Here is a 23,692-nt window from a genome sequence, read left to right on the forward strand (position 1 = left end):
GTAGATTTTCAATTCCCAGTCACTGGTTAAGTGAAGATTCTGCACATTACTTTGGAAAATTCGAAAAAAAAAACAGTTCCGTGAAAGATTGGATTTTGTGCTATTTTCTAGAATGAGAGATTCTTTCTTTTACAAGTTCAGCAGGGGCGAAGCAATTTTTTTGCAATGATATTATTTGCAACTCCTCGTGGACAAGATGGATCACAATTTTCAGTCTGGACACCAAAGGTTCTACTAGTTGCAGTACTTCTTCTTGCGAAAGTTCGAGCAATGCTCCGAATTTAGAGGAATTTGGTTGGTGAACCATCTTAGACGCAATATTATATTGATTGTGATTGACTATATTAATGTTTGTGGAATATTTCAGTTTAAAAAATTCAAGAAAAATCATCAAGACCGAAGATATCTGAGTAGTAATAGACTCAATTTACGCATTGCATAGGACGTTAGTTGCACAAGACGTCGCTATAGTTTTAATTCTAAATTAATTACTACACCAGCTAGGAAAAGTCTTGAAGCCAGCCGATAAACAACTATCAAAAATTCTAGTAACTTCGTCCCAACAATTCTTCAGCTTGCAGTTGAGTGATTTGCATCACTACATAACAATCCCTTGCTGCGGCAGCACTCCATAAAAGTAGGGGAGGGGATTTTCAAAATAATATTGCTGAGAGCTCAGTTGGATACTGCTCAAGGGTCTCGTCAACGTCACTCATGGAACTCACGAACATCTTGGATAATGATTGCGAGGGACGGAGAAGATGCGAAGAGGAAAAGACAATACTGAGACAAGCACTATCAGCGAAAACAGGCCATGTTAGTTGATGATTCCATGTCGCGTAAAAAAAAACTGTGACAGAATGTGGATTTTTTTCTGAAAGTGTTAAAGTCCCACTGCAATAACGAAGTAAGGGCTAAAATTTGTGAGTTAAAAAGAAAGACTTTGACTGATTTGCTTGGGATGTAGCAAAGATTGTTACTGATCTTTCTCTATCGATCAAAATCTACAAAATGGTCATACTCGATGACAGACGAATATAGGTACCACTCGCAAAATACTCAACATTCCAGAAAAGCTGGGAACATTGTGGAAAGAGAGACAAAATGGGTTCACAGAGTAGATAAAACTGATGGATTTGCCTTTTCATTAATTTTGATATTAAATTTGTGCTTGCAATAGCAGCATTTTCAACTGGGGCGAGGATTATTTGGGAGTCATCGTTCTCTTCATAATTTAAGAAGCTGGGATCATATATGCTTTTTTGTTTTCACTCTTCCTTTCGTATTACTCAATACGACGTAAATTAAGAAAACAATATGTCAAAAACAAGCTCAAGGGTGGCATCAAAGCTCACTTGGATAAAGCTGCGACCTTCTGATCTTGGCAGATTACCGTATACAATTCCAGCAGTTGTTTTGATTTCGACCTATCCTATCACTTTTGACCTATAACGGTGAGATATACTAACTCTAGCAATACTCCAGCACATGATGTGGCTGCAAGTTATCGAAGTGGATCATGATCATCTTCAGATCATTACCTTTTCTACTATTAGGCGGACTATTAGGTTGACGCAGAAGAAATGCAGGTTTTTTTCATCACTTTAGCACTGTTTTATAGCAATAAAATGAGATTTTTGTACTCAGAATTATAGATTGTCAGAAAGTTCACCTAATGCACTTTCTAAACAAATGTATACGAAGTTTAATTCGAGTAGCTTTTCCTGAGAAATTTTGAATTTTATATTCAGATCCCACGGATCTCCCTCACTAGAGGGATCACAGCCGGTTAGTCGCGAGGCTACGTGGCGCGTCCCCGGGTGGCGGATAGGGGGCTAATCGCGGACCAAAAGCGACCTTGCGCTTGCCCAGAGACGCAGGTGGATTCAGGGGATGGACTCCCTGTTTCTGCTGAGCCAGGACTGACTCATGACATCCTTGTATCCCGCACGTCGGTCCGGCCAAAAGCCTGCAATCAAGTGACTGGGAGGTGCAAGGGAGGCGGTTTGGAGTCGCCTCCAACAAATAAGCTCCACATGTCCACACCGGGAGAACGAAAGTTCTCCCAGAAACTCATGGGACTAGAGGCTTGCAACCTGCCCATGGGTTTTAAAATTTTTAAGCAAAACACAGTAATAGAAAAGAGTCTCCTGATTCCGGAGGAAAGCCTGGTACGGTAGCGCCAGGTAGGACGGGGTTGCAGGAGTCATGTAGGCTACCAAAACGGAAAAGGACTAGGATGACGATCTGTACTTATAACGCACGTACGCTTGCATCGGAAGCGGCCATCGAAGATCTGATGATGCAAGCCAAGAAGATCAAGTACGACGTCATCGGACTGACCGAGACGAGACGACGTCACCCTCTCAACGCCGTATATGAAACTGGAGAAGAACTGTTCTTAGGAACATGCGACAGTAGAGGTGTTGGTGGAGTTGGCGTCCTCGTCAACACGAGTATGGCAAAGAACATCGACTCTTTTGAACAACTTACGACCCGAATCGGACGTCTGCGGATGAGAAGATGTGGCCCAATACCAGCTTTGACTATCTTCGTCGTTTACGCTCCAACATCAAGCTACGAAGAAGAAGAAGTCGAAGCTTTCTATATGGACCTGGAGAAGTTCTACCAAGAAGATCATGCCTTCTACAAGGTCATAGTTGGCGATTTCAACGCTAAGGTTGGCCCAAGAAGAACGCCGGAGGAACTTCACATCGGGACCCACGGCCTACAATGGAATGACCAGGGAGAGAGGCTCTCCGAGTTCATCATGACGACTAAGACCATCCATGGGAACTCGCAATTTCAGAAGCCCTCTTCTTTACGCTGGACGTGGGAGTCACCCGGTGGAGGGTACCGTAATGAAATAGACCACATCATCGTCAATAAAAGGTTCTGCCTGACGGACGTCGGTGTTGTACCAAAGTTCTACACGGGATCGGACCATCGCCTCCTCCGAGGAAGATTTTCCTTCACAAGGAGAGCAGAGAAAGCCGCCAAGTTCAGAGAGAGAAATCCCAGGACTACCATCAACTGGGATCTCTTCGCTACGCTAGCCGGCTTTTGGGAAGATTCCGCAATGGACAACATCGACGAGGAATATGACCGGCTTGTCGAACACCTTCACGACTGCGCGAAGAAGGCTGAGAGTTTTAAAACCACCAAGAGGCGCCTGTCTCTTGAAACTCTTGAGCTGATACGCCAGCGTGGAGCAGCACGAGCCGCAGGGAACCAAGAACTCACGTCCGAGCTCGCAAGGCTTTGCCGAGAGGCGATAAAGGAAGACCTTAAAGAGAGAAGAGCAGAAGTGCTGGCTGAAGCTGCAGAGGCGGGGAAAAGCATCCGCTATGCCCGTCGAGACTTCGCTAGTCGCAAGACGAGGATGACTGCTCTCCGGAACCCAAAGGGAACAGCCATTGCATCGAGAAGGGGGATGGAGAAAATCATCCACGACTTCCACTCTGATCTCTTCGACAGCCATGTCCACTTGCCTCCTCACCATCTGAGGGAAGATGGACAAGTCATTCCAGAGGTTCTCCCGTCCGAAATACGACATGCTATCATGTCGGTAAGAAATCGTACGGCACCCGGTCCCGACAGAATAAGACCAGAACACCTGAAGAGCCTTCCGCCAGTACTCATCAACACCCTGGCGAGGCTCTTTACACGTTATCTGTCGGAATGCAAGATTCCTAAACAGTGGAAGACCAGCAAGACCGTGTTGTTGTATAAAAAGGGAGATCCACATGACATCGGCAACTATCGCCCAATCTGCCTACTGTCCGTCATCTACAAGCTCTTTACAAGAGTAATCCTTAATAGGATTGAAAAAGTCTTGGATGAAGGACAGCCATGCGAGCAAGCAGGGTTTCGAAAAGGATTCAGCACGATTGACCACATTCACACTGTTTCGAAACTCATCGAGGTATCACGAGAGTACAAGATGCCGCTCTGTCTCACCTTCATCGACTTGAAAAAGGCCTTCGACTCAGTTGAGACGGAAGCGGTCGTGGAAGCCTTGGACAACCAAGGCGTCCCTACTCAGTACATAAAGGTACTTCGAGAGTTGTACAGTAACTTCACGACCGAAATTTCGCCATTCTACAAGAACATCATCATTGACGTGAAGAGGGGGGTCCGACAGGGTGATACAATTTCACCCAAAATATTCACAGCCACCCTCGAGAACGCAATGCGAAAGTTGGAATGGGACGACATGGGAGTGAAGGTTGATGGTCGGCAGCTACACCATTTGCGCTTTGCTGATGACATCGTACTGGTAACACCTAGCATCAGCCAAGCGGAACGAATGCTGACCGAATTCGACGAAACATGTGGATGCATCGGTCTTCAGCTGAATCTACAAAAGACGATGTTCATGCAGAACGGATGGGTCTCGGATGCCCCATTCACGCTCAACGGAACGAACATATCCGAGTGCACCAGCTACGTTTATCTGGGTCGGGAACTGAACATGATGAACGACCTGATCCCCGAGCTAGGCAGGAGGAGACGAGCGGTTTGGGGAGCATACAAGAGTATCGAGGATGTAGTGAAGAAGACCAGGAGCACCCGGCTCCGTGCTCACCTCTTCAACACCACGGTACTTCCTGCTTTGACCTGTGCTTCGGAAACCTGGGCATTTCGCAAGCAGGAAGTAAACGCGGTGAGCGTCATTGAACGCGCAATTGAGAGAGTGATGCTAGGAGTATCTCGTTTCACGCAAGTGAGGGACGGGATTCGAAGTTCTCTCCTACGTCAGCGATCGAAGATTAGAGACGCCGCCGCGTTTGCCAAGGAAAGTAAAATAAGGTGGGCCGGACACGTGATGCGCTTTAATGACAACCGTTGGACCAGAGCCGTGAGCGACTGGGTTCCCCGCGATATTAAGCGCACTACAGGAAGACCGCCGACCCGATGGTCAGATTTCTTCACGAAGTCCTTGAAAGAAAAATATGATGCTCTTCGTGTCCCACGCGAAAGGAGGAACCACTGGGCTACTCTGGCACGCGATCGGGACAAATGGAAAAATTACTGGCGCCCGCTCGACCAGTTCGAAGATCAACGGGAGTCAAGGTGATCAAGGTGATATTCAGATCACTTGCATTTCTTTTCGTTAACCTGATAGTTTCAGGTTATTAAAAGTCATAAAGTCACTGGCGTATCAATCCACTTGGGATGCGCCAACGCGTTTTACTAGAATTCGTAATCGATGAGGTTTTGGAACGCGTGTTGGCCTATACAATGACTTGCGGGGGCCAGCCGATGACCAAGTCAGTGTTTTTATCCTCCCAGACAAGTCTGGTACCAATTTATCGACCTCGGAGAAATGAAAGGCTTGGTTTGCACTAGGGCGGTTTCGAACCCTCGACCGTGGACCTCTAACCGACTGCGCCACACCCGCCCCCGTTTCGGTTTTTAGCATACATATATACTCACTTCAGATTGTCAACACAAAACAAATTGGCATTGGTTCCCGAGAATTTGATGCCAAATTGATTCGAATACAAAGTCCACGTGATTTCCTGACATTCCGCGCTGCTTTTGTTTATCCACGTTAGTGTTCCTCACATCCTTTCCACTAACTCTTTCCAGTCCCAAATTTCGGAGGTTCATCACTCATTAAAACGTTATTGAACTACATTAAGAAGCGTTCGTGTCCTTTCGACAGTTCGTGCTTGACAGGATCCACAAATCCATCGCGACTCATTGTTTTCCTGCCGATATTCGGTTGTTCAGCAGAAACTTGAGTGTGCATGTGTGCTTTCTTCATGGACTGTCACTTTCCAACCGTATAGCAAGGTGGTAGATCAGAAAACTGGTGTAGACAGATTCAAAGATTCCCATACTCAGCGTTTTGCGCCGGGAACACTGAACAACGTTTTTTCCTTTACGGAACTTTTTCTCGTAGAAAATCAATCACTAAGGTACATATTTCATAGGTCGTCAGCCAAAATTGCGGAGGGTATAGAAATTTGTTACACATGGGAGATTAAAAGAAACTGAAATAGACACTAAAAACGAGTTTGCATTATTTGCTTTGAAATATGTACTTATTTGGAGGAAAACTCGGTTTTGAAAATCTACGAGGTGCTACTTCCGGCCCTGAAATTATTGTAGCAGAGCTGATCTAAAACCCGATGCTCTCAAGTGAACAGCATCATAGAACTAAGGAGACACTACAAAGAAGTCAATAAACGAGACAGTTAAACAGAACAGATACTTACACATCGTTCCTCAAAAACGGCGACGGCGTTTTTGAGGAAGGGATTGTCGGATAGCACGTTTGAACATAAGAAAAAATTAAACATTGAAGAGAAAGAAGACTTATTCCACTTCCTCTTGACTCCGGAAGACGTAGATCCTCTGCGCTGATCTCTCTTTTCTCTCATTCGGTAGAAGGATTTCGTATTTGAATACTTCATCCATTTGTGTTTCTCTCCTATTTTTTTGCTTTGTTTTGCTTTGTTTCACGTCGACTCCATCGTCTTCAGAGCAGCGAAAACATCAATTTTCTTTCAGCTTTTCACTTTTCACTTCTTGGCTAATTCCACATTTCTTTAAAACATCAATGAACAAATAATATAATATGAATCTAATACATATAATAACATGGTGTAAGCGGGGACTTTCTATGTTCAGAAAACTTTTTTTGGAACAAAGAACGGTTTGTCAAAAGACCATCGGTCATATTTTTGGGAATTATAGAAACAACACATATAAATCTAAATAGAAATAAATATATGCGGACTGACGGGTATACTACAGTGCATACTGTCGAGTGCCTATAGCGAGAGTAATTACTGTATGCATTGGGAAATGACTGTGCAGAAAACTGTTTTAAAGGCATCACCTCACGAATCCGAAGTGGTACGGATTTCAGGTGGAGTATTCGTATACGGGATGGGAGACTACGGAGAGGGGGGTGATCCCGTCCATTTCTTCCAAATTGCTGTAAAAGATGGAACGGAAGATACGGCTTCGAGCGTTCCGGCGCGCTATTTTCTACAACGATTGGAGCGCGCCAGCCGTGTGCACACGCCGCATCTTCCGGGCCGTTTTCTACTCCAATTAGCAAGAAATGGACGGAATCACCCACCTCTCCATAATCTACGATCCCGTATACGAATACTCCACCCGAAATCCGTTCCACCTCAGATTCGTGGGGTGATGCCTTTGAAAAAGTGAATAAAGAAAAAACGAGTAGTAACCTTTCGCTTGCGAGCAAGAAATAATGAGGTCACTTTGGGGGGCGAACACACTTAATAAATCCATTCTATAAATAAAACACAATAAATCCTGTAACGAATTTTTGTGTTGAAATAAACAACAAAGATATGTAAGCATGGCCATTCAAATATAACCATGTTAGTTTCAGGTATATGAGATGTAATGAAAAATGTGAATCATCTGACGACGTCCGAAAAATAATAATCGATAAAACCTTCATAAAAATGGAAATAATTTTGCAATGTATAGAAATCCTCGATATTGAATAATAAATATAGTAATAATAATAAATAATATATAACAGAAAATAAATAAATAACTTATGATAATAATATTGAGTTGAATGACTGACTTCCTCTATAAAAAAGGAGCTCTTTGAAGTTCTCCTCGAAAGGTACTCCAGAGCAATTATCTACATCTATAAAACTAAGAAAATAAGGTTTCTGTCCATTTCAAGATGAACAATTATTCTGTTTGTGAACAGCAAACACGAGCACGATTCTTTTTTCTTCTTCTTTCTTCTTTTCTTTTCTTTATTTTTTTACCACCCATGTTTACAGCAACTTGACGAAGTCATGAAAATTATCATGCAGTGGTTGTTGAAGAGATCCGAAGCATCTTTTCGAGATGACTATGTCATCACAATAGTTAGGATAATAAATTTAAGACTTCCCGTCTTCTTATACCATAAAAATTTATGCGACAAAAACCGCAGGACAATAGAAAGGTGGAATAACGATACTATCTTTTTTATAGTTCAGGCTGCAAGAAATGAACCGGTCTGTACGAAAATCCTAATAGTTCTTGAATTACACAAAAACGCTTCAGCTTATCATTAGCTGCAGCTTAAAGGCATCACCCCACGAATCTGAAGTGGTGCAGATTTCAGGTGGACTATTCTTATAAGGGATAGTAGATTATGGAGAGGAGGGTGATTCCGTCCATTTCTTCCTAATTGCCGTAAAAAACGACCCGGAAGATGCGGCTCCGCACAAGGCTGGCGCGTTCCAGTCCTTGTAGAAAATAGTGCGCAAGAACGCCGGAAGCCGTATCTTCCGGGCCGTTTTTTACGGCAATTAGGAAGAAGTGTTCGTATACGGGATGGGAGACTATGGAGAGGGGGAATCACCCCCTCTCCAGAGTTAGGGGGGTGATTCCCCCTCTCCATAGTCTCCCATCCCGTATACGAACACTCCACCTGAAATCCGTACCACCTCAGATTCCTAGTATGCTGCCTTTAATCACTATTTATAAGGCTCTGCATAGCAACTGAGAGACGTTCCAACAAAAAGGGTCGGACAACATTTGAACAGCTTGGACGATATTTTTGTTACGGTCAATTCCGTTCAGATCGAATGTAGCGTAGTAGGCAAGAGGTTGCGCCGTGACTACACGATCAATCGATTGATTCGAAACCGCTCCACAGCCAACCAAGTCTTTCATCCCTCCGGGCTCGATAAGTTGGTATCAGGCTTCTCTGGGAGGATTCAAGCACTGACTTGACACATCAACTAGTCCGCAAGTTAGTGTATAGGCCGAAACGCGTTCATGAAACTCCAACGATTCCCAAGTGCAGTTTAAAATCCTTGGCGCGTCCTAAACGCTTTGAAATGCCAGAGACGGTATCCTTGATCCTTACTTCCCTTTAAAACGACTTTCGTTAAAGTGTGTTAAAGTGTTTATTTTCCTCTCAAAAACAGCTGCCTGTGGAGGTTTCACTGGATGTTCAGGATGTTCTCGATGTGTTCTCACAGCTTTGATCCACTTCATTTGTTCTAAGTGTCTGTGCCGCCCATGAGCTAACAGTCTTTCTGGAATCCGTTCGACCTCAGATCCGTATGATATGTTTGAGAGCGAAACGCGGGATTTCTCCATTTGATCTTCAAATAATCATCTCTTCTGATGAAAAAAAAGTTCAATTTTCCTACCACCTTCTAAGACTTCCTAAACACCGATGTCTGATGTCTAAACATTACTCTAAACATCTTATATTGATCTTATACTTTTCGTTCAAAACCTTATTACCTGAACACGTTTAGCTAATTTGTTGCGCACTTACTGCACTTTTTTTGATTCCTCTGTGAAGTCATGTGAACAGATCCGGAAGACGAGATCCAGCAGAGCAGCCTCTTCGCGTGTGCTCAGCACACTTCGTCATGAGTGTAAAGGTAAACTGTGCCCCCGCTGCGAGGCGACGGTGCTCAACGACAGTCTCGTCGCTACGCTCAAGTCAACACAACTCCTCTTCAGACCATGGTAAGCTGTTTTCTATTAGGATTTTGGTAATCTTCCTTAGTTCATCAAGAGTTTTATCCCAAGGTTGCTGGATGTTTTCAAACACTCGCTTTCTTATTGACTTGATCCGTTTTTGCTTTTTCTTAGTCGACTTTGCTCCTAGTTGAGTAAGAAGTAGTCCTCACTAGCTCTTCCCTGAAAACACTTTCCTCCTTCTTTTAAATTTTAATTACTACACAATTCACGTCCAACTATCTATCACGCATTCTATCAATCACTGCCACATGCATCCATCCACAGTGCCTGCCAGGAGGTACAAGAAAAGTATGGAAAGAGTTTCTGCAGCAAATTTTCGTTGTTTTCTTCACTTCTTAGGAGTCCGCCTTCTTAATAATTATGCATCCGGTTATGCAAACCTCATCCTCACTGGACAAATCTCATGACTCACTGAACAAATCTTGTGACTAACAGGTTTTTAGTTTATTAGGAAAAAGTTGAAGACACTCATTTATCGCAAATACCGCAGAGTATCAATATTTTATTCATATTCTAACAAAGCTCTGGGAATTCGAGTTCATTGAGATCCGTTATTCCAGGGAGACGCAGTTGCAGATGCGTTGGAGCAGCTCACAGCTGAACAAATTGAGCGTAGGTGTAACTTTGTTAATTTTTCAACGAAACTTTCGACAGAATAGAACAACAAATATTTTAGAGTTCCGTAAATACTTTAATATGTTTGACAAAGAGAACAAAGGATACATCAAAGCCACCCAGGTGACACTTTTGTTCTCCTGAGAGAAGAAAACTGAATAAATTGAATTAAAAATAAATGCATTTTGAATTGTCTTGTTCAGGTCGGACAAATCCTCCGAACTATGGGCCAAGCTTTTGAGGAGCGTGACTTGAAACAGCTCATAAAGGAATTTGACACCGATGGTAGGAACGTTTCCTCATAAATCGCCTACAACACCGGCTTATTCGTCCATGTTCATGTGTGTTTGAGGATCCGGTGAAATCGAATTTGAGGAGTTCGCCGCTATGGTGGCCAACTTTGTGGTGAATAGCGAGGACAATGAAGGTCTTGAGGAAGAGCTTCGTGAGGCTTTCAGACTGTATGATAAAGAGGTGAAATCAGAAGCTTTTTCTAACAAAATTTCAGGAGCAAACCTTTCCAAACTTTTGCTTTGATTTTAATTCACGTAAAAACCGAATACATTTCGACCAGGCAGAAAAAAAATATCTTGTAGCTTTCTTAGATCTAACCTCTTGTCATCTCTAATCCTAATTTTATGGAACTTTTGAAATATTGAATGAAAATTCACTTTCTCACCGCTGACACATTTCCTAGAACTGATCTGCTTCGCGACAAGGATTAGGGTAAATAATACAAAGTAACTATACTGGAAACTTGTTTCGTAGCGTACAAGAAACTTCCTCAGATACATCCACTTTTTTCAAAATACATACTTGCGAGAAGCTCTATTCATAATTTTCGGGTATGAGACACTGCATGTAAATATTTGAGCACGGTAACATTCACTATACCTATTTTTAATCTATGTGTCAAACTCAATAAAGGAACGTGTCATAGCATAAAATCTCGGGATTTTTCAACATCTCTTTGAGTGTTATCCGGCTCCTATTCGAGTTCAGTTTTGACTCAGTTCAGTCCAGTTTTTGACTCGACAGAAGCACTAATAGCTAGATAGAAAATTTTAATCTCAAAAATGCTTATGATAATAGGTTTAGGTGAAAGGAACGTAGAAATATCAAATTTGTTTGAAGCAACTCCAGACCTCATCTACAGTACTATATGTGAGCATAAAAAACCCATAGTGAGTGAAGGTTGGCGTAAAGTCATCGTCCACCATCGCTTACCCTAAACTTGTCAAGAAGTAAAAATTGCAAGACATCTCGCATAGAGTTGGATTCCCCTCTTTGAGGTCCATCCTAACACCGGCATATCACTGAGAAAAAGGCAGAATGCCGAATATTTGTTGAAAGTCAGTAGGTGGTATCCAAGAAGTGTAACATAAGTTTATAGTTGGAAAAGTGTGAAACACCTCAAAATTTCAAGAGAAAGTTAAAAAAAATTCTAAAAGAACCTCATGAAATGGTTGATTTTTTACTTTTTTTCTATTGATTAATGCGGATTTGATTACTGTATAAAATTGTAGTTTCTATATGCTTTGAAGCTTTGTTGCAAGAAGAGAAGTTTTCAAACCAGCGAACAAAATCGCGATTAAGCACGACCATAACTGAATTTTGTCAAACTTCTACTGTTTGTGGAGAGACGAACTTCGTTTGTACACTACAGCAGCGGAAACTTAGCTAGAAATCCCCAGCTCCACAAGATCGAATATGTAGACGAAAGTATCAAAAGAAATATAAAATGTGAATGGATTTTCCTAAAAGCTTGATCAACCTACAAAGATAATTCCTAGAGATTAGATAAATCTCCTCTTCTAGAAAATAGGAAATTTGGACCGTACAGGTCAAATGTGGAAGACTTCCACATTTTCTTTTTTCCACACGATCGTTACCCATTAATGTATCTAGCGAGCGATGGATCTGAGTAATTCTTCGAAGAAATAAACTTATAACATGAAAGATGTTGAGCAGTCGTAATAATGGGAGGAGGAGTCAACGACTTTCTTATTCAGGGAAATGGTTACATCAATGTGTCGGATTTGCGAGATATTCTACGGGCTCTTGACGAAAATGTGAGCGAGGAAGAACTGGACGAGATGATTGCTGAAATCGATACGGACGGCAGTGGAACAGTAGATTTTGATGGTGAATTTCCAATCACTTAATGCGATTTCATTTTCTACGCAATTAGATCTTTTCAGAGTTCATGGAAATGATGTCCGGAGAGTAATACGACAATAATGTTTGTGGTACAAATCTTTTTGTAGTAATCGTTGATGACTGTATAAATAAAATCATCTTCAAACACATTTCTCCGCACGAACTTTCTTAATAAACTTGACTGCTCCTGCTATGGATTTCCATTCCTTCTACTTTTCCTTTCTTGAAAAAATACTACCACTGGGAAAGAATCACAGAAACCGTCCTATCGGAGTAACGAAATTGTGGTCAACGTAAATCAACGTATTCAAGAGCTACCGTAGGTAAGAATTCGATTAGTCTGGAAGAAGCTGGAAATAAATCGATCGATTTGATGCTTTCGTTCAAAACGAACGTATACTTGATCAGTAGGCAGAAGTCTTGAAGGAAAATTCTTGTGTCTACAGCAATTTCAGTGGAAACTAGTACTGATAAATAGTTGACTGGAGTGCCGTCTCCACCCCAAAGTTTTACACTCATTTGTTTCGGACCCTTGCGAGTAAGGAACAGATCATGCTGGATTAGGTTCGGTCATAAATAACTTCCGTTTTGTTTGTCATACATTTATTGTGGTGAAGATTTGTTGTGATTTTGACGGACTGAGCATCTCTCCTAACTATCTCGTTGTTTGACTTGGATCATCATCGAAGGCTGAGGAGGGAGGGGGTCCATCGGTTCGTCTTTCAAAATAATCTTTGAATTTGTCAGTCCAACTTCTATCCGTCCGATTGATTATCACTCCATCACCAACACACAAACACACATTGCATGTTCTTTGAGCCGTGATCCCATGTTTAAATTCCCAAAGCCTAAATTCACATGGTGTAAGTATATTTTTTGATTCTCCATTTTTGAACTGAATGGAAAAAATTAAACGTTATGTGCGCAATACTAGAGTGCTGTCTAAAGACTAATCGGATTTCTGTGTAGTGATAATAAAAATCTGGTTGGGTAACTATTCCTATGCGTAGAGAATAACAATGGGTAGAAGTTTTTTATGACTAAACTCAATAAAAGGACCAACCATATTGACAGAAGTTTTGATAGGAAGTTTAAGTTTGTACTCAACCACGCTTCAACTTGTTATTGCAGCATCTCCCGCTTCCCCGCTGGATTAAAAAATAAGTATATTTGGACCTGGCTTGTTGTTTTTGAGTTGAGTCCTCATAAAGTATTAACACAAAGACTGGATGTTTATACGCGGAATGATGGCCTGTCGAGAACAAAATCCAAAACGATGAAAAGTATGATAAATAATGAATACGTGGGTAAGATGATTAGCCTCTTGTTTAGAAAGATTTCAGTGCTGCTGTAAATCTTTAACTGACGGTGAAGATGTCAAACAAAACGGTAACTGAAAACGGCTAATTCGATATTAGAGAGTACCTGAATCTCCTCTGATTCTTTGGGGGGGGGGGGGAGGGGGTAGGTGTACTGAGTAATTACAGAAATAAGAATAGGAGGATACGGTCGGATCCATTTGTAAAGTGCCTATAGTGGTGACGAATATAGATCTCCTATTTTCACTTCAGCGACTTATGAAAATCAGCGATTAACAACGTCCCTTGAGTACCTTATTTACAATTGAAGAGCATAGAAAATTCGAAATGTTTTTTTTTCTAGAAAAAGATCCATAAAGTAAGAAAAAAAAAGTAAAATTCTGCATCCTAGGATGGAAAATGAACTACTTGTTCGGCAGTTCTAATAGGCTTCAATTTTTTAATGTGAATGTTTTACAAATTTTCAAAACAACACTACATGTTATACCTTTGGGATAATGAGAGATTTGCACTCTTGATGGCTTGAAAGCGGTCGATCCGAACTGACCTTCTCATTCGTTCAGAGTTCACAAACTGCTACCGGAGTTGTTAAAGCGTACAAGGACAACGACTTACTACATCGGTTCGAGTGCATTGGTGCGCTTCAAAAAGATTGACAAATCATCTTTGTTTTCGTACCTTCTGGAGTTTTCTAGAACAGAGAACCCCCTTTGGCCATGGTAGTAGTAGATGCGATGGTCCTGCGATGTATCCAACAGTATGCCATTGGAACGATATCGTTATGGTCAACTACGGCTGAGAACGAAGGTATCCAACAACGTTCCGAAATGTCCAACAGCCGAACTGAGAACAATGCATTGAAACTCAAGAGCGCCTTCACAATATCACTTCTTCGGATTGTTTTCTTTTTGTGAATACAGCGACCTCACAAGGTGGTAAGCCTTGACTGCAATGTCATTGAATGCTTTAATGGTAGTAAACAATACGTTCCTTTCATTCTTACTTTAGACAGTCATCTGTGTGGTGCTCAAAAAATCCTTAGGTGCTGTTTGTGGCATTTCTACAGCAAGATTTGTTCATTCACTCCGCATTTTCATTACTTCTCAATCATTGTGAACTTCCATATTCCAGAAAGTTAGGATTGAGGGAAATGTCTGCAAAAGCTGACGTGAGCCGATCTTCTTTTTCCTAGTGACATTAGTCACTGACAGAAAATTTCTTCGAAGGGTCTCATAAATTTAACTTCACGTGATCCAACTGAAAGATTTGAAATATAGAAAAATAGACCCAAAATATGAGGAATATTTCGAATTTTGAGTTGAGCCCCAGTTATTCAAATCGTTCTTAAGGATGGAATCTGCATGCGGTTGGTTGAATACTCTCGGAATAGACGTGTATTCAGAAGATGGACATATGAAAGATGCGGTGACAAGGCGATCTCAAGGAACTCATCAGGATGTAACCCCCAACTACTGGTTGGCTCTTATTTTTCTTCTTCCCTTCTTGTCTTATAGCGGTTTTTTTCGATCTACCTCAGCAAATGAAAGGAAAATACAGTGTGAGAAAGGCCAAATTCCTCTAGCTTCCCACCTCCGGGTTCCACCTTTGCGTTCTACCTTTGCGCTGATGCTCCTATAGTCGACTTGTTTATGTTCACAGAACGCTCGCTCAACTCTTTATTCGGGCACTTTCAAATGTTCACAGCCATCTGCGAGTGGGAAAACCTTTTGCGAACCATCACGCTATTTCGCCGCTTTACTCGCACAAAGAGTTGGTGGTCTTAGCAGTTACGTCGGATTTTCCCAACGATCACCAGCAACAACGCTCACTGCTTCATTAACAAAGACGCAGTAGGTAATAGAGTCTCGCTCCCCAAAACTTCCGTAAGAAAAAAACTTAACTTTCCAAAATAATTGCTTCCGTGAAGCTATGTGGAGCTGTGCTCATGTCGCGTTGGATCCTACTCTTATTGCCCTCCAGTTATGTTCGGGAGCCTTTGTACATACTCGAATCCACGGGTATGAGAACTCATATCCTCAGTGATGATGAGAACGATGGACTAGTAGACTTCGGGAGTGCTCTTGAAATATACGAAAGATTCTGATTTTTTGATAACTCACGTGATTGTTACTTATTTTTCGTTTCCTGCAAGCATCTAAGTTATGATCATTCCTTTTGCTCTATTCAGAGACAATCAGAAACTTTTTGAGTGATGAAATCCTGCGTAAGTTTCGATAATAAACCAGAAAAAAAAAACAATGCACACCATACATACTCCCTTTACAGAGAGCTTTTGATCACATGCCAACGTTTTCCTCGGAGCCCGGAAAGTCAAACAGAACGCGGTAGATCTCAAGCATGATCAATGAAACCTGAATCCCTGTGACAACCTCAGTAGACGTATCACCACTTTGGTAATGGGGCATCGTGCGATTGAAGCACTTCACCAACGGCAATCATAATAGAATGGGACTCGTACCTGATTGTCGTGCCCCGGGTCCGCTCCGAGAAGGAGCAGCGGGCATCGGTGGGGAGACCCAGGGCCGACTGCCTGGATCCGGAGGGGTCCTGCGCTGGGCTTGCCACCGGATGGCGGCCTAGCCCCTCCGTAACCCTGCGGGCTCGATCCGAGGGTCCCTTCCCCCCTGCCCCGACTCCCCCTTTGGGGGTCTCAGGGCTGCCCCCTTGATCCCACGCCCCAATATATTTCCTAGGGTGCAATGCGGTTAAAAGGGGTTTTACGAATAGGGTTTATCCTTATGACATCAATACACGACACGGCACGCACAAATATACACGACATAAGGTGGATCAATAAGGGGGTCAGTCATGGCTAGATGGTTAAGTGGTTCTTGGCGGCAGATGGATTAGGGTTGCGGTTCGGACCCCGTGGGATAGGGTTGTTGCGGTGTGGTGGTGCGGCTATCGCACGAGGCGGAATATAACACGACGTAACACGACACCGCGAATAATGCGGATAAGAGGCTGGACCGAGATCGGGAGAGTGGCGAGAAGGAAACTGGAACTGGAACCTCGACTGCTCGGTGCCAGCCCTTATATATGGCGGCCTCATGGGAACGTTACCGTAATACATTGCCATTGGCAATGTTCGCCACGCAGCGCGCGAGAACTGCGGCCGGCTGGCTGGGAAAGTCGTGCCGGGCACGACACTGATCCTTCAGACCAAAACCCAGAGGTCAACTGGCATAGAGACAATTTACTTGTTGCACACTCTTTCTTTCCATTCGTTTCTGAATATTTTCGGCTCTGGAATAAATTTCAAATTTTATTTGAATTTTAGTTGGACGAAGGGCTGTCTGCCAAAGATGACGATTACTCAATTGGGATTCATTCGAGACGAGCAAAGTAGGTCAATGTATTTACGCGATCGTTTCTTCTTTTCCTACATTCCTCCCTTGAAAAACATGTTTTAGTATTCCTCCTAACGCTTGCAATTATGCGTAACATTCTATAACAACACCGGAACCTTATTATCACAACATTGTAGTATTAAGTATTGCAGTTAGTTCCTCGTTGTCCGTTGAGAGCAGCTAAAGAAGTTATTCCAGAACATTCTCTTTTTTTTTTGAAAAATGTCTTTTATTTCTTTGATGAACTTCGCAAGGTTCCAATTTTACATAACCCAGCTTACTTCGAAGCTCGCCCCAGATTATGATAGAAATAAACTCACGTTTCCGCCTCCTATGTGTGCCACCAGCACCCCTTTTCCCCGTGAACCCGAAGGAAACAATAACCTCAGGAAGGCTTCATTGTGCCAGCTTTCTTCACTGATTTACTGAATGCGTAGAATTCACATTTAATTGAAGCAACGAAATGTTTGTACAAAAACCATTAAAAAGTCTAAGTTTGAAGGGAGTCAATCCAGCTCAACTATGTGGTTCCGTTTCTGCTCCTTTTCTGTTCTATTATATGTGTTTTGCTCATTGTTGGAATGAAATACTACAGAATAAGTACCAAAGACCCCCAAGCTAGTGCGAAGTTGCACACAAAATTGTTGTTTTGTCTAAGGAGATGTTCTAGAGAGTAGAAGTTGTAGAACTTTCGAATTTTCGTTACAAAGACGGTTTTTCGAATATCCTGAAACTGTTCATAAATGTAGAGTAGCCACGGTAATTCATCTAGAGGAAAAAAACGAAAAAAAGGACGCAGATGCGAGTTTTTTTTTTGTTTTTTTTTTCTTCGTCATAACTCTTCTCGGCATGACCTCCTTCATTATAACTGGGCATCAGTAGAGTTGTGAAGGTGTGCTCTACCTATTGAACTTTTGTGAAACTCTCAGAATCCACTGCTAAAACATTTTTTGAAAATACTACCCATGGCTAAATACTATCAAGGCTGAGCCACAAATAACTATGGCCTAAGGAATCGTGATCCCTCACGTGAACAGAATGTTTAAAATATATTTTGATAGTTACATATTCGTAAAGTACAGGTTATTCAAGAGGTATCCAAGCAAATTGGGTGCCGCTGATGTATGTCCCTGCAGCAGAGGTCGACGCACTGTCCATCCTTAGGTTCCGCCAACCCCTTACACAGAAGGCCTACATGATATTTCTACTTGGATAAGCTGACAAAAGGAGCTTATAAAGAAATGAAAGTGTAAACATGAGCTCCAAACCCGTAGGGAAATGAAGATTACTCGGTAAAAGTGACGGAAAAAGGCGTTACACTTTGAAGAATAACACAAAAATAATGGAATAAGAGAATGCAAAAGTAAAACCGACTGATTAACTATGAAGGTAACGAAATGCGATGTCAGTTGTGACCTCTGTTGATCTTGCTCAAACTTACACCCACTATACAAAACTACATAATGTGAGATACTCACCCTACGGCTTTCATAGATCGAAACAATGCAAATAAAATTCATAAAGGTGAACATAGGCCGCAGGCGCATTTTGAGATACAAACTGACATATTCCAAAGCTTTCTCAATATGAGTACGGCGAGTCAGTATCACTACTTTGTTACGGAGAAGAGTACATAAGAGCTATATTTATATGATATTCTAGTAGTTATGATTTCTATCTTTTGTACGAGTAAAAATTTGTCTTCAAGTTGTAGCCTTGTTAGTTGCCGATCTACACGTATACATTTATGTATGTGCCACTTCATATTTTTTCATGTTTAAAGGCATCACCCCACGAATCTAGGAAAATGCGGATTTGAGGCGGCCTATACGGGGTCGTAGATTATGGGAAGGAGGGTGATTCCGTCCATTTCTTTCTAATTGCCGTAAAAAACGGGCTGGAAGATGCGGCTTCTGGCGTTCTGGGGCGCTATATTCCACAACGGGTTTGATTAGAGCGCGCCAGCCTTGTGCTTCCGGGCCGTTTTTACGACAATTAGGAAGAAAAGGACGGAATCACCCTCTTCCTCATAATCTACTACCCCGTATAGGAAGAACCCACTTGAAACCCGCACCACCCCAGATTTGTGGGCTGATGCCTTTAAGAATTCGATATGGCTAGAAACAATCGATGACTGACTATTATGCGGTATCTTATCAAGATATTCCTGCAGGGATATTGAATTACAGTTTTCGCATTTGCCAGGACGATTGATAGCATTAACATACGGTTCCAAAAACAAATAAAACCAAGCTCAAAGCTTCCCAAGTTTTGAATCCTATAAGAAGTAAGGCTCATATTCACCATCTACGCGGATTGCAACGGTCATCATTGTATTCCGAAGTTCTTCGACCTTTAGCCAGTCTGCCTAGGTTCAGCTGCAGAAAGTAGATGGGCGGGGCATCCTGCATGCGCAGTGGAGAGGTCTGCTGTCGCTACCGAACGTATCTCAATCATCGAAGCACGCAATCCCTAAGAATATATTCTAACAGCCGCGCTGGGTACCTCCTGATGCGCACCCCTTTTAAAGAGATAAATTTGTCAAATTTTCAATGCAGGTTTACAGAGACACCGTTTTCCTGCTTCCTTGGAAATGCTTGGAAAGGTCAAAAAATCAGTTTCCTTAGGAGAATGAGACTTATTTTACGATATTAATAACCTAAGATTGTACAAATTCAGATTTTCGTCAGTTAGGCCCCACATACCACGATGTCAGGCTACTATCATCAAGACCTCTATATAGCCTGGTCATATATCTCAGGCGGCAGGTTGAAGTTATCGCAACGGTGCCGCTCAATTTCTATAACTGACAAAACCATAGTTCTTGACTTAAATTAAAAAGAAATGAATGATGTTATCTTAGAATTTAGGTATCTTAGGCATTGCATCCTCTCACTCTTTTAATTGACAACTCGCCAGCACTGTACATTTGCAACAAGACATGATCTTACATGGAGAACGGTAAAGAGGGCGGATCCCGGCGGATTCTCCGCGAATACCTCCGAGTCATTACGTGTCCGTTAAAAGTAACATATCATTTTGTGTGGTTTTGAAGTAAGAGGACGGGAGCGAGTTTTGTCTAGATTTTACCTTTTCTCAGAAAGTCTAGAAATCTTATCAAATTAACTTCTTCTCATATAAAAGGTCGGAGATACGGAGGGTCCATCTGTCCGCGAATAAATTAGAGTATAAAAAACGTGGAACTTGCAGCATAACGTAATGGTAAGCATAACATAATGGTCATCATTCAAATTACTTTTGAAAGTTGGAATGTTCCGTTTTTAACGGAATTCTTCATACGTAGTTTTACGTACATACGTAATATTCCCTATGGTTAGAGAGATTTATTGTTATTTGTCTCTTTTGCGCTTGTTGTATTCTTTGTGTTTGTTCCTCGTATACGTTATATTGTTGGTTTATGTTTGAAATAATGTTTGTTTGTAAGTAACTGGCATGAGAAATATCGATGCATCCTATGAGGGATCATAGATCATATATCAGGAACTGGAATGCCGACGAGCAACTACACGATATTGTTTCATGATCAGAGATGTCAACAAGTCGAGTCCCATCTTCGCATTTGCGTCGATTCCGACAATGACCACCTGCTAGCTTGGTATTTTAGACATCAACGCATTGAGTTCATCATAGACGGGGTCCTAACTGGTGTCCTCAGCGGTTTCCGTAGGTGCGTGAGCACTTACGATCCAGAGTTTATGTCCTCCGCGATTCCGCAGTCCTAAAAAGGCGCATCTAGACGACGTTGAGCCAAATTCCTCAACCAGGTTCTTGTAATCGTTCCTCACAGCTATCGCGCAGCCACCTACTTTGTTCTCATCAGCATCGCCGCAGTATATGGTGTAATTTTCGATGCTGGTGACGGGCCGATCTCTCATGCGTGTTTCCTGCAGTGCAGCAAAGGCACACAGAGATATCGCAGAAGTCTGGATAGAGCGGCTTGTTGGAGTTCACTCGACAGTGTCCGGCAGTTCAGCGTGTCGAAACGAATGGTTGTTGCCAAAGATTCCATCCTTCCTTCAAGCAGTTGACCTTTCAGATTGTGGGCTTTGGCGATGTGCTGGACGACAGCACCTTTTTTCAATGTATGGGAATCTTTCGCCATATAACAGTGCAGATTATATATCTCGTACGTTCCCAATGCGTGCACTCAAACGCCTTATTGCGTTTAGTTAAAGCAGGGCCACCACGCGCACGTAACAATCAGACTCGTATACGCGACCCTGCCATGGGTTATATTTTCAAAATAATGTTTTAGCAATAGATTCAGAGAATTTCACTAAAGTTCAATAGGTAGTTTTTTTGTCAAGTATACTGATGCTCGAATATAATGGTAGAGAAGAAAGTGAAATGAGTTATGAATAAAAACAAAAAAGAGCGGATCCGAACTCCTTTTTCGTTCTTTTTTTTACTTTTGGTTTTTTTTTTTTGAATAAGAATTAAGTGGCTGTTGCACTCGTTATATTCATTAGAAGCGAAATTGACTAGATCCTCCGCATCGTCTCCGCTGGCCCGACGTCTCAAGCAGGAACGGATTCTGCTAAAAGAAAGGAAAATAATGGAAGAGGAGGCTGAAGATCGAAAGCGGAAGAGTGCAGATGCGAAAAATGCGAACGAGGAAGACAAGGAAAAGAAGAAAGAAAAGCAAAGTCAGGATGGGTCAGTGGAAATGAGATCCACCGAAAATAAGAAACGTAGCAAAGAGAAACACGATTTGCAAATTGATGAGCGCTTAGCTCTAAAGGAAATGAGCGAATTATACCGCGATTTGTTGGAAAGATTTGAAGAACTCAAGCAACAGCAAGATGCTCAGGTATGTCTTGCTTGAATAATAAAAATGTCTCGATTGCAAACCTCCCTTTTTATCAAATGAAAATCTTGCTAACCACACCTGTTATCCAACATCTGCGAGATCAAAACAACCCTTGCGCTACGTCACAGTACATAAATTGGTTGGCACAAAATGACACAACATGCTCAACCTGCCTTAACTTGTATTTAATTCCGCAATAACATACACACGTTGGTACTCCGTGAAGTCCGAAGAATGCAATCTCCGGATAGAGTCGTTTCAACATGGTTTGATAAAGGTTTATTAAAACGAGGTGCTCAGCAGAAGATTTCAGTGAATCAGCCTTTCGTAGATGCACAATAGAACCTTGTCTTTGTTAATACAAAGACCCAGAAGCAATGTTTCTCATCCAGAAGAAAAAAGCATGCTTGTTTTATTCATAGAATCATCGAAGACAAACATGAAGCCACAACCCCACAAAAGTGGATTATCAAGGCGTTAAATGAAACCGAAATAGTCTAATATGAATCTAATTTCAAAAGCAGAACATTTAAAAATTGACGACGTTGGCATATCCCCGCGGAATGATAGAGTCAGTGTTGTAGCTTAGAGAGCACGATCACGCTCAATTTCCGTTAGATGTCCTCAAAAAGCCGCTTTTGAAAGAGCTTTAACGACCGGATTTTTGCACTAGGCACCTAACAAGGTCCATTTGTGCATGCACGCTATAGTCGGGTCAAAACGACATGAATCGCGAAAGTAGTTGCGGTGCATTGCGAAGGCGCTCGAAACGGCACAGTGGAGGCAGCAGTTGGAACCGTCGCAAACTGCAGCGATGGGTGATGCCAACAAGGATCTCACCACGCTCCCAGCCGCTACGCTGCACCAAAGCGTCTCGAAAGGAGCCGCGTACGCTACTGCACCGTGATTCATGTCATTTTCACCCGACAATACGTCTGCGAGAAAACGGACAATCACTGGGCTGCTGACCCTATGCTCCCGCTCATTGCTTAAGCTGTCCGTTTTGTTCGCCAATTTCATCGAACGCCGCATTGAGAAAATTACAGATAGCTGAAAAAAGACTACTAGAAAGCAAACATGGAAATTAATAAGGAAGTGAGAAACATTTTGCACAACAGTCGCTCATGAGAAAATGTTCGTTCCTCATTTATGGAAAAGATGAAATTCATTAAGAAAACGAGAAATCAGCTTTTCCAGATAGCTGCAGAATCTGACAGCACTCGCTTACGCAGAGAAGCTGGAAATGACTCAAGTGTAAATAAAATGCTGCATGAGTTAATCGATAATATTAAGCAAGCAGCATCCAACTTCAAAACCTGTGCGGTAAGCTCGTAAAACAGAACCACGTAGGGAAACAGCTCGCAATACTTATCACTTCCGCGACTGAAATTGAATGTAATTTGAGATGCTCGCCGGATCATCAATGCCAAACGCGGAACACCATGAACGTGAACTCGACCACATAGCCCTTGAACTCGGATGTATTGCAGTAATCAAATAGGTTACAGTTTTCAACAATGAATAATGACTTTGTATGTCGAACAATAAAGAAGTTTACGAACGAATCAGCATAAAAAAAACATGAAGACGAAAGAAAAAGACTAAAGCGAAACCATCATAGAAAGGAGTAAGCAGGATCCGAGTCTGTAAGGGCAGAGCATAATTGATTTATAGTCAATCCCCTTAACCACTCGGACACCGCTGCCTCTGTTGTAATCCTCACCATTGTAACTACAAACTAACATCATTATGTCCACGGCTACCAAGGATCACTATCAATCAAATACAAAACATTCGCAGCGAACAGGATTCGAACCTGTGCGGGCAGAGCCCAATTGATTTCTAGTCAATCTCCTTAACCACTCGGACACCGCTGCCTCTGTTGTAATCCTCAC

General features: G+C 42.1%; 1 protein-coding gene across 4 annotated transcripts; it reads left to right on the plus strand.

Moving 5' to 3' along the window:
- Positions 1–2,239: 2,239 nt before the first annotated feature.
- Positions 2,240–23,298, plus strand: RB195_015096 (uncharacterized protein; the record flags this gene model as incomplete). 4 transcript variants are annotated; one of them, XM_013445576.2, is made up of 16 exons in its annotated part: positions 9,484–9,486; positions 10,062–10,113; positions 10,178–10,239; positions 10,320–10,401; positions 10,469–10,590; positions 12,129–12,261; positions 12,318–12,342; positions 14,159–14,231; positions 14,291–14,402; positions 14,604–14,637; positions 14,727–14,763; positions 14,945–15,070; positions 16,897–16,961; positions 21,473–21,797; positions 22,995–23,120; positions 23,203–23,298. In XM_013445576.2, the coding sequence occupies 16 exons, from the start codon at positions 9,484–9,486 to the stop codon at positions 23,296–23,298; spliced, it is 1,473 nt and encodes a 490-aa protein (XP_013301030.2). The 4 variants fall into 4 exon arrangements, with proteins under 4 accessions (XP_064061513.1, XP_064061514.1, XP_013301030.2 ...); XM_064205632.1 differs by lacking the exons at positions 9,484–9,486; positions 14,159–14,231; positions 14,291–14,402; ... (5 more) ...; positions 22,995–23,120; positions 23,203–23,298 and adding exons at positions 2,240–5,076; positions 9,329–9,398 and having other exon boundaries at positions 12,318–12,346; XM_064205633.1 differs by lacking the exons at positions 9,484–9,486; positions 10,062–10,113; positions 10,178–10,239; ... (3 more) ...; positions 12,318–12,342; positions 14,159–14,231 and having other exon boundaries at positions 14,325–14,402; positions 14,516–14,637.
- Between the last annotated feature and the right edge of the window lie 394 nt (positions 23,299–23,692).

The sequence above is a fragment of the Necator americanus genome, chromosome V (genome assembly GCF_031761385.1).
Source record: "Necator americanus strain Aroian chromosome V, whole genome shotgun sequence".
NCBI lineage: Eukaryota > Metazoa > Nematoda > Chromadorea > Rhabditida > Ancylostomatidae > Necator > Necator americanus.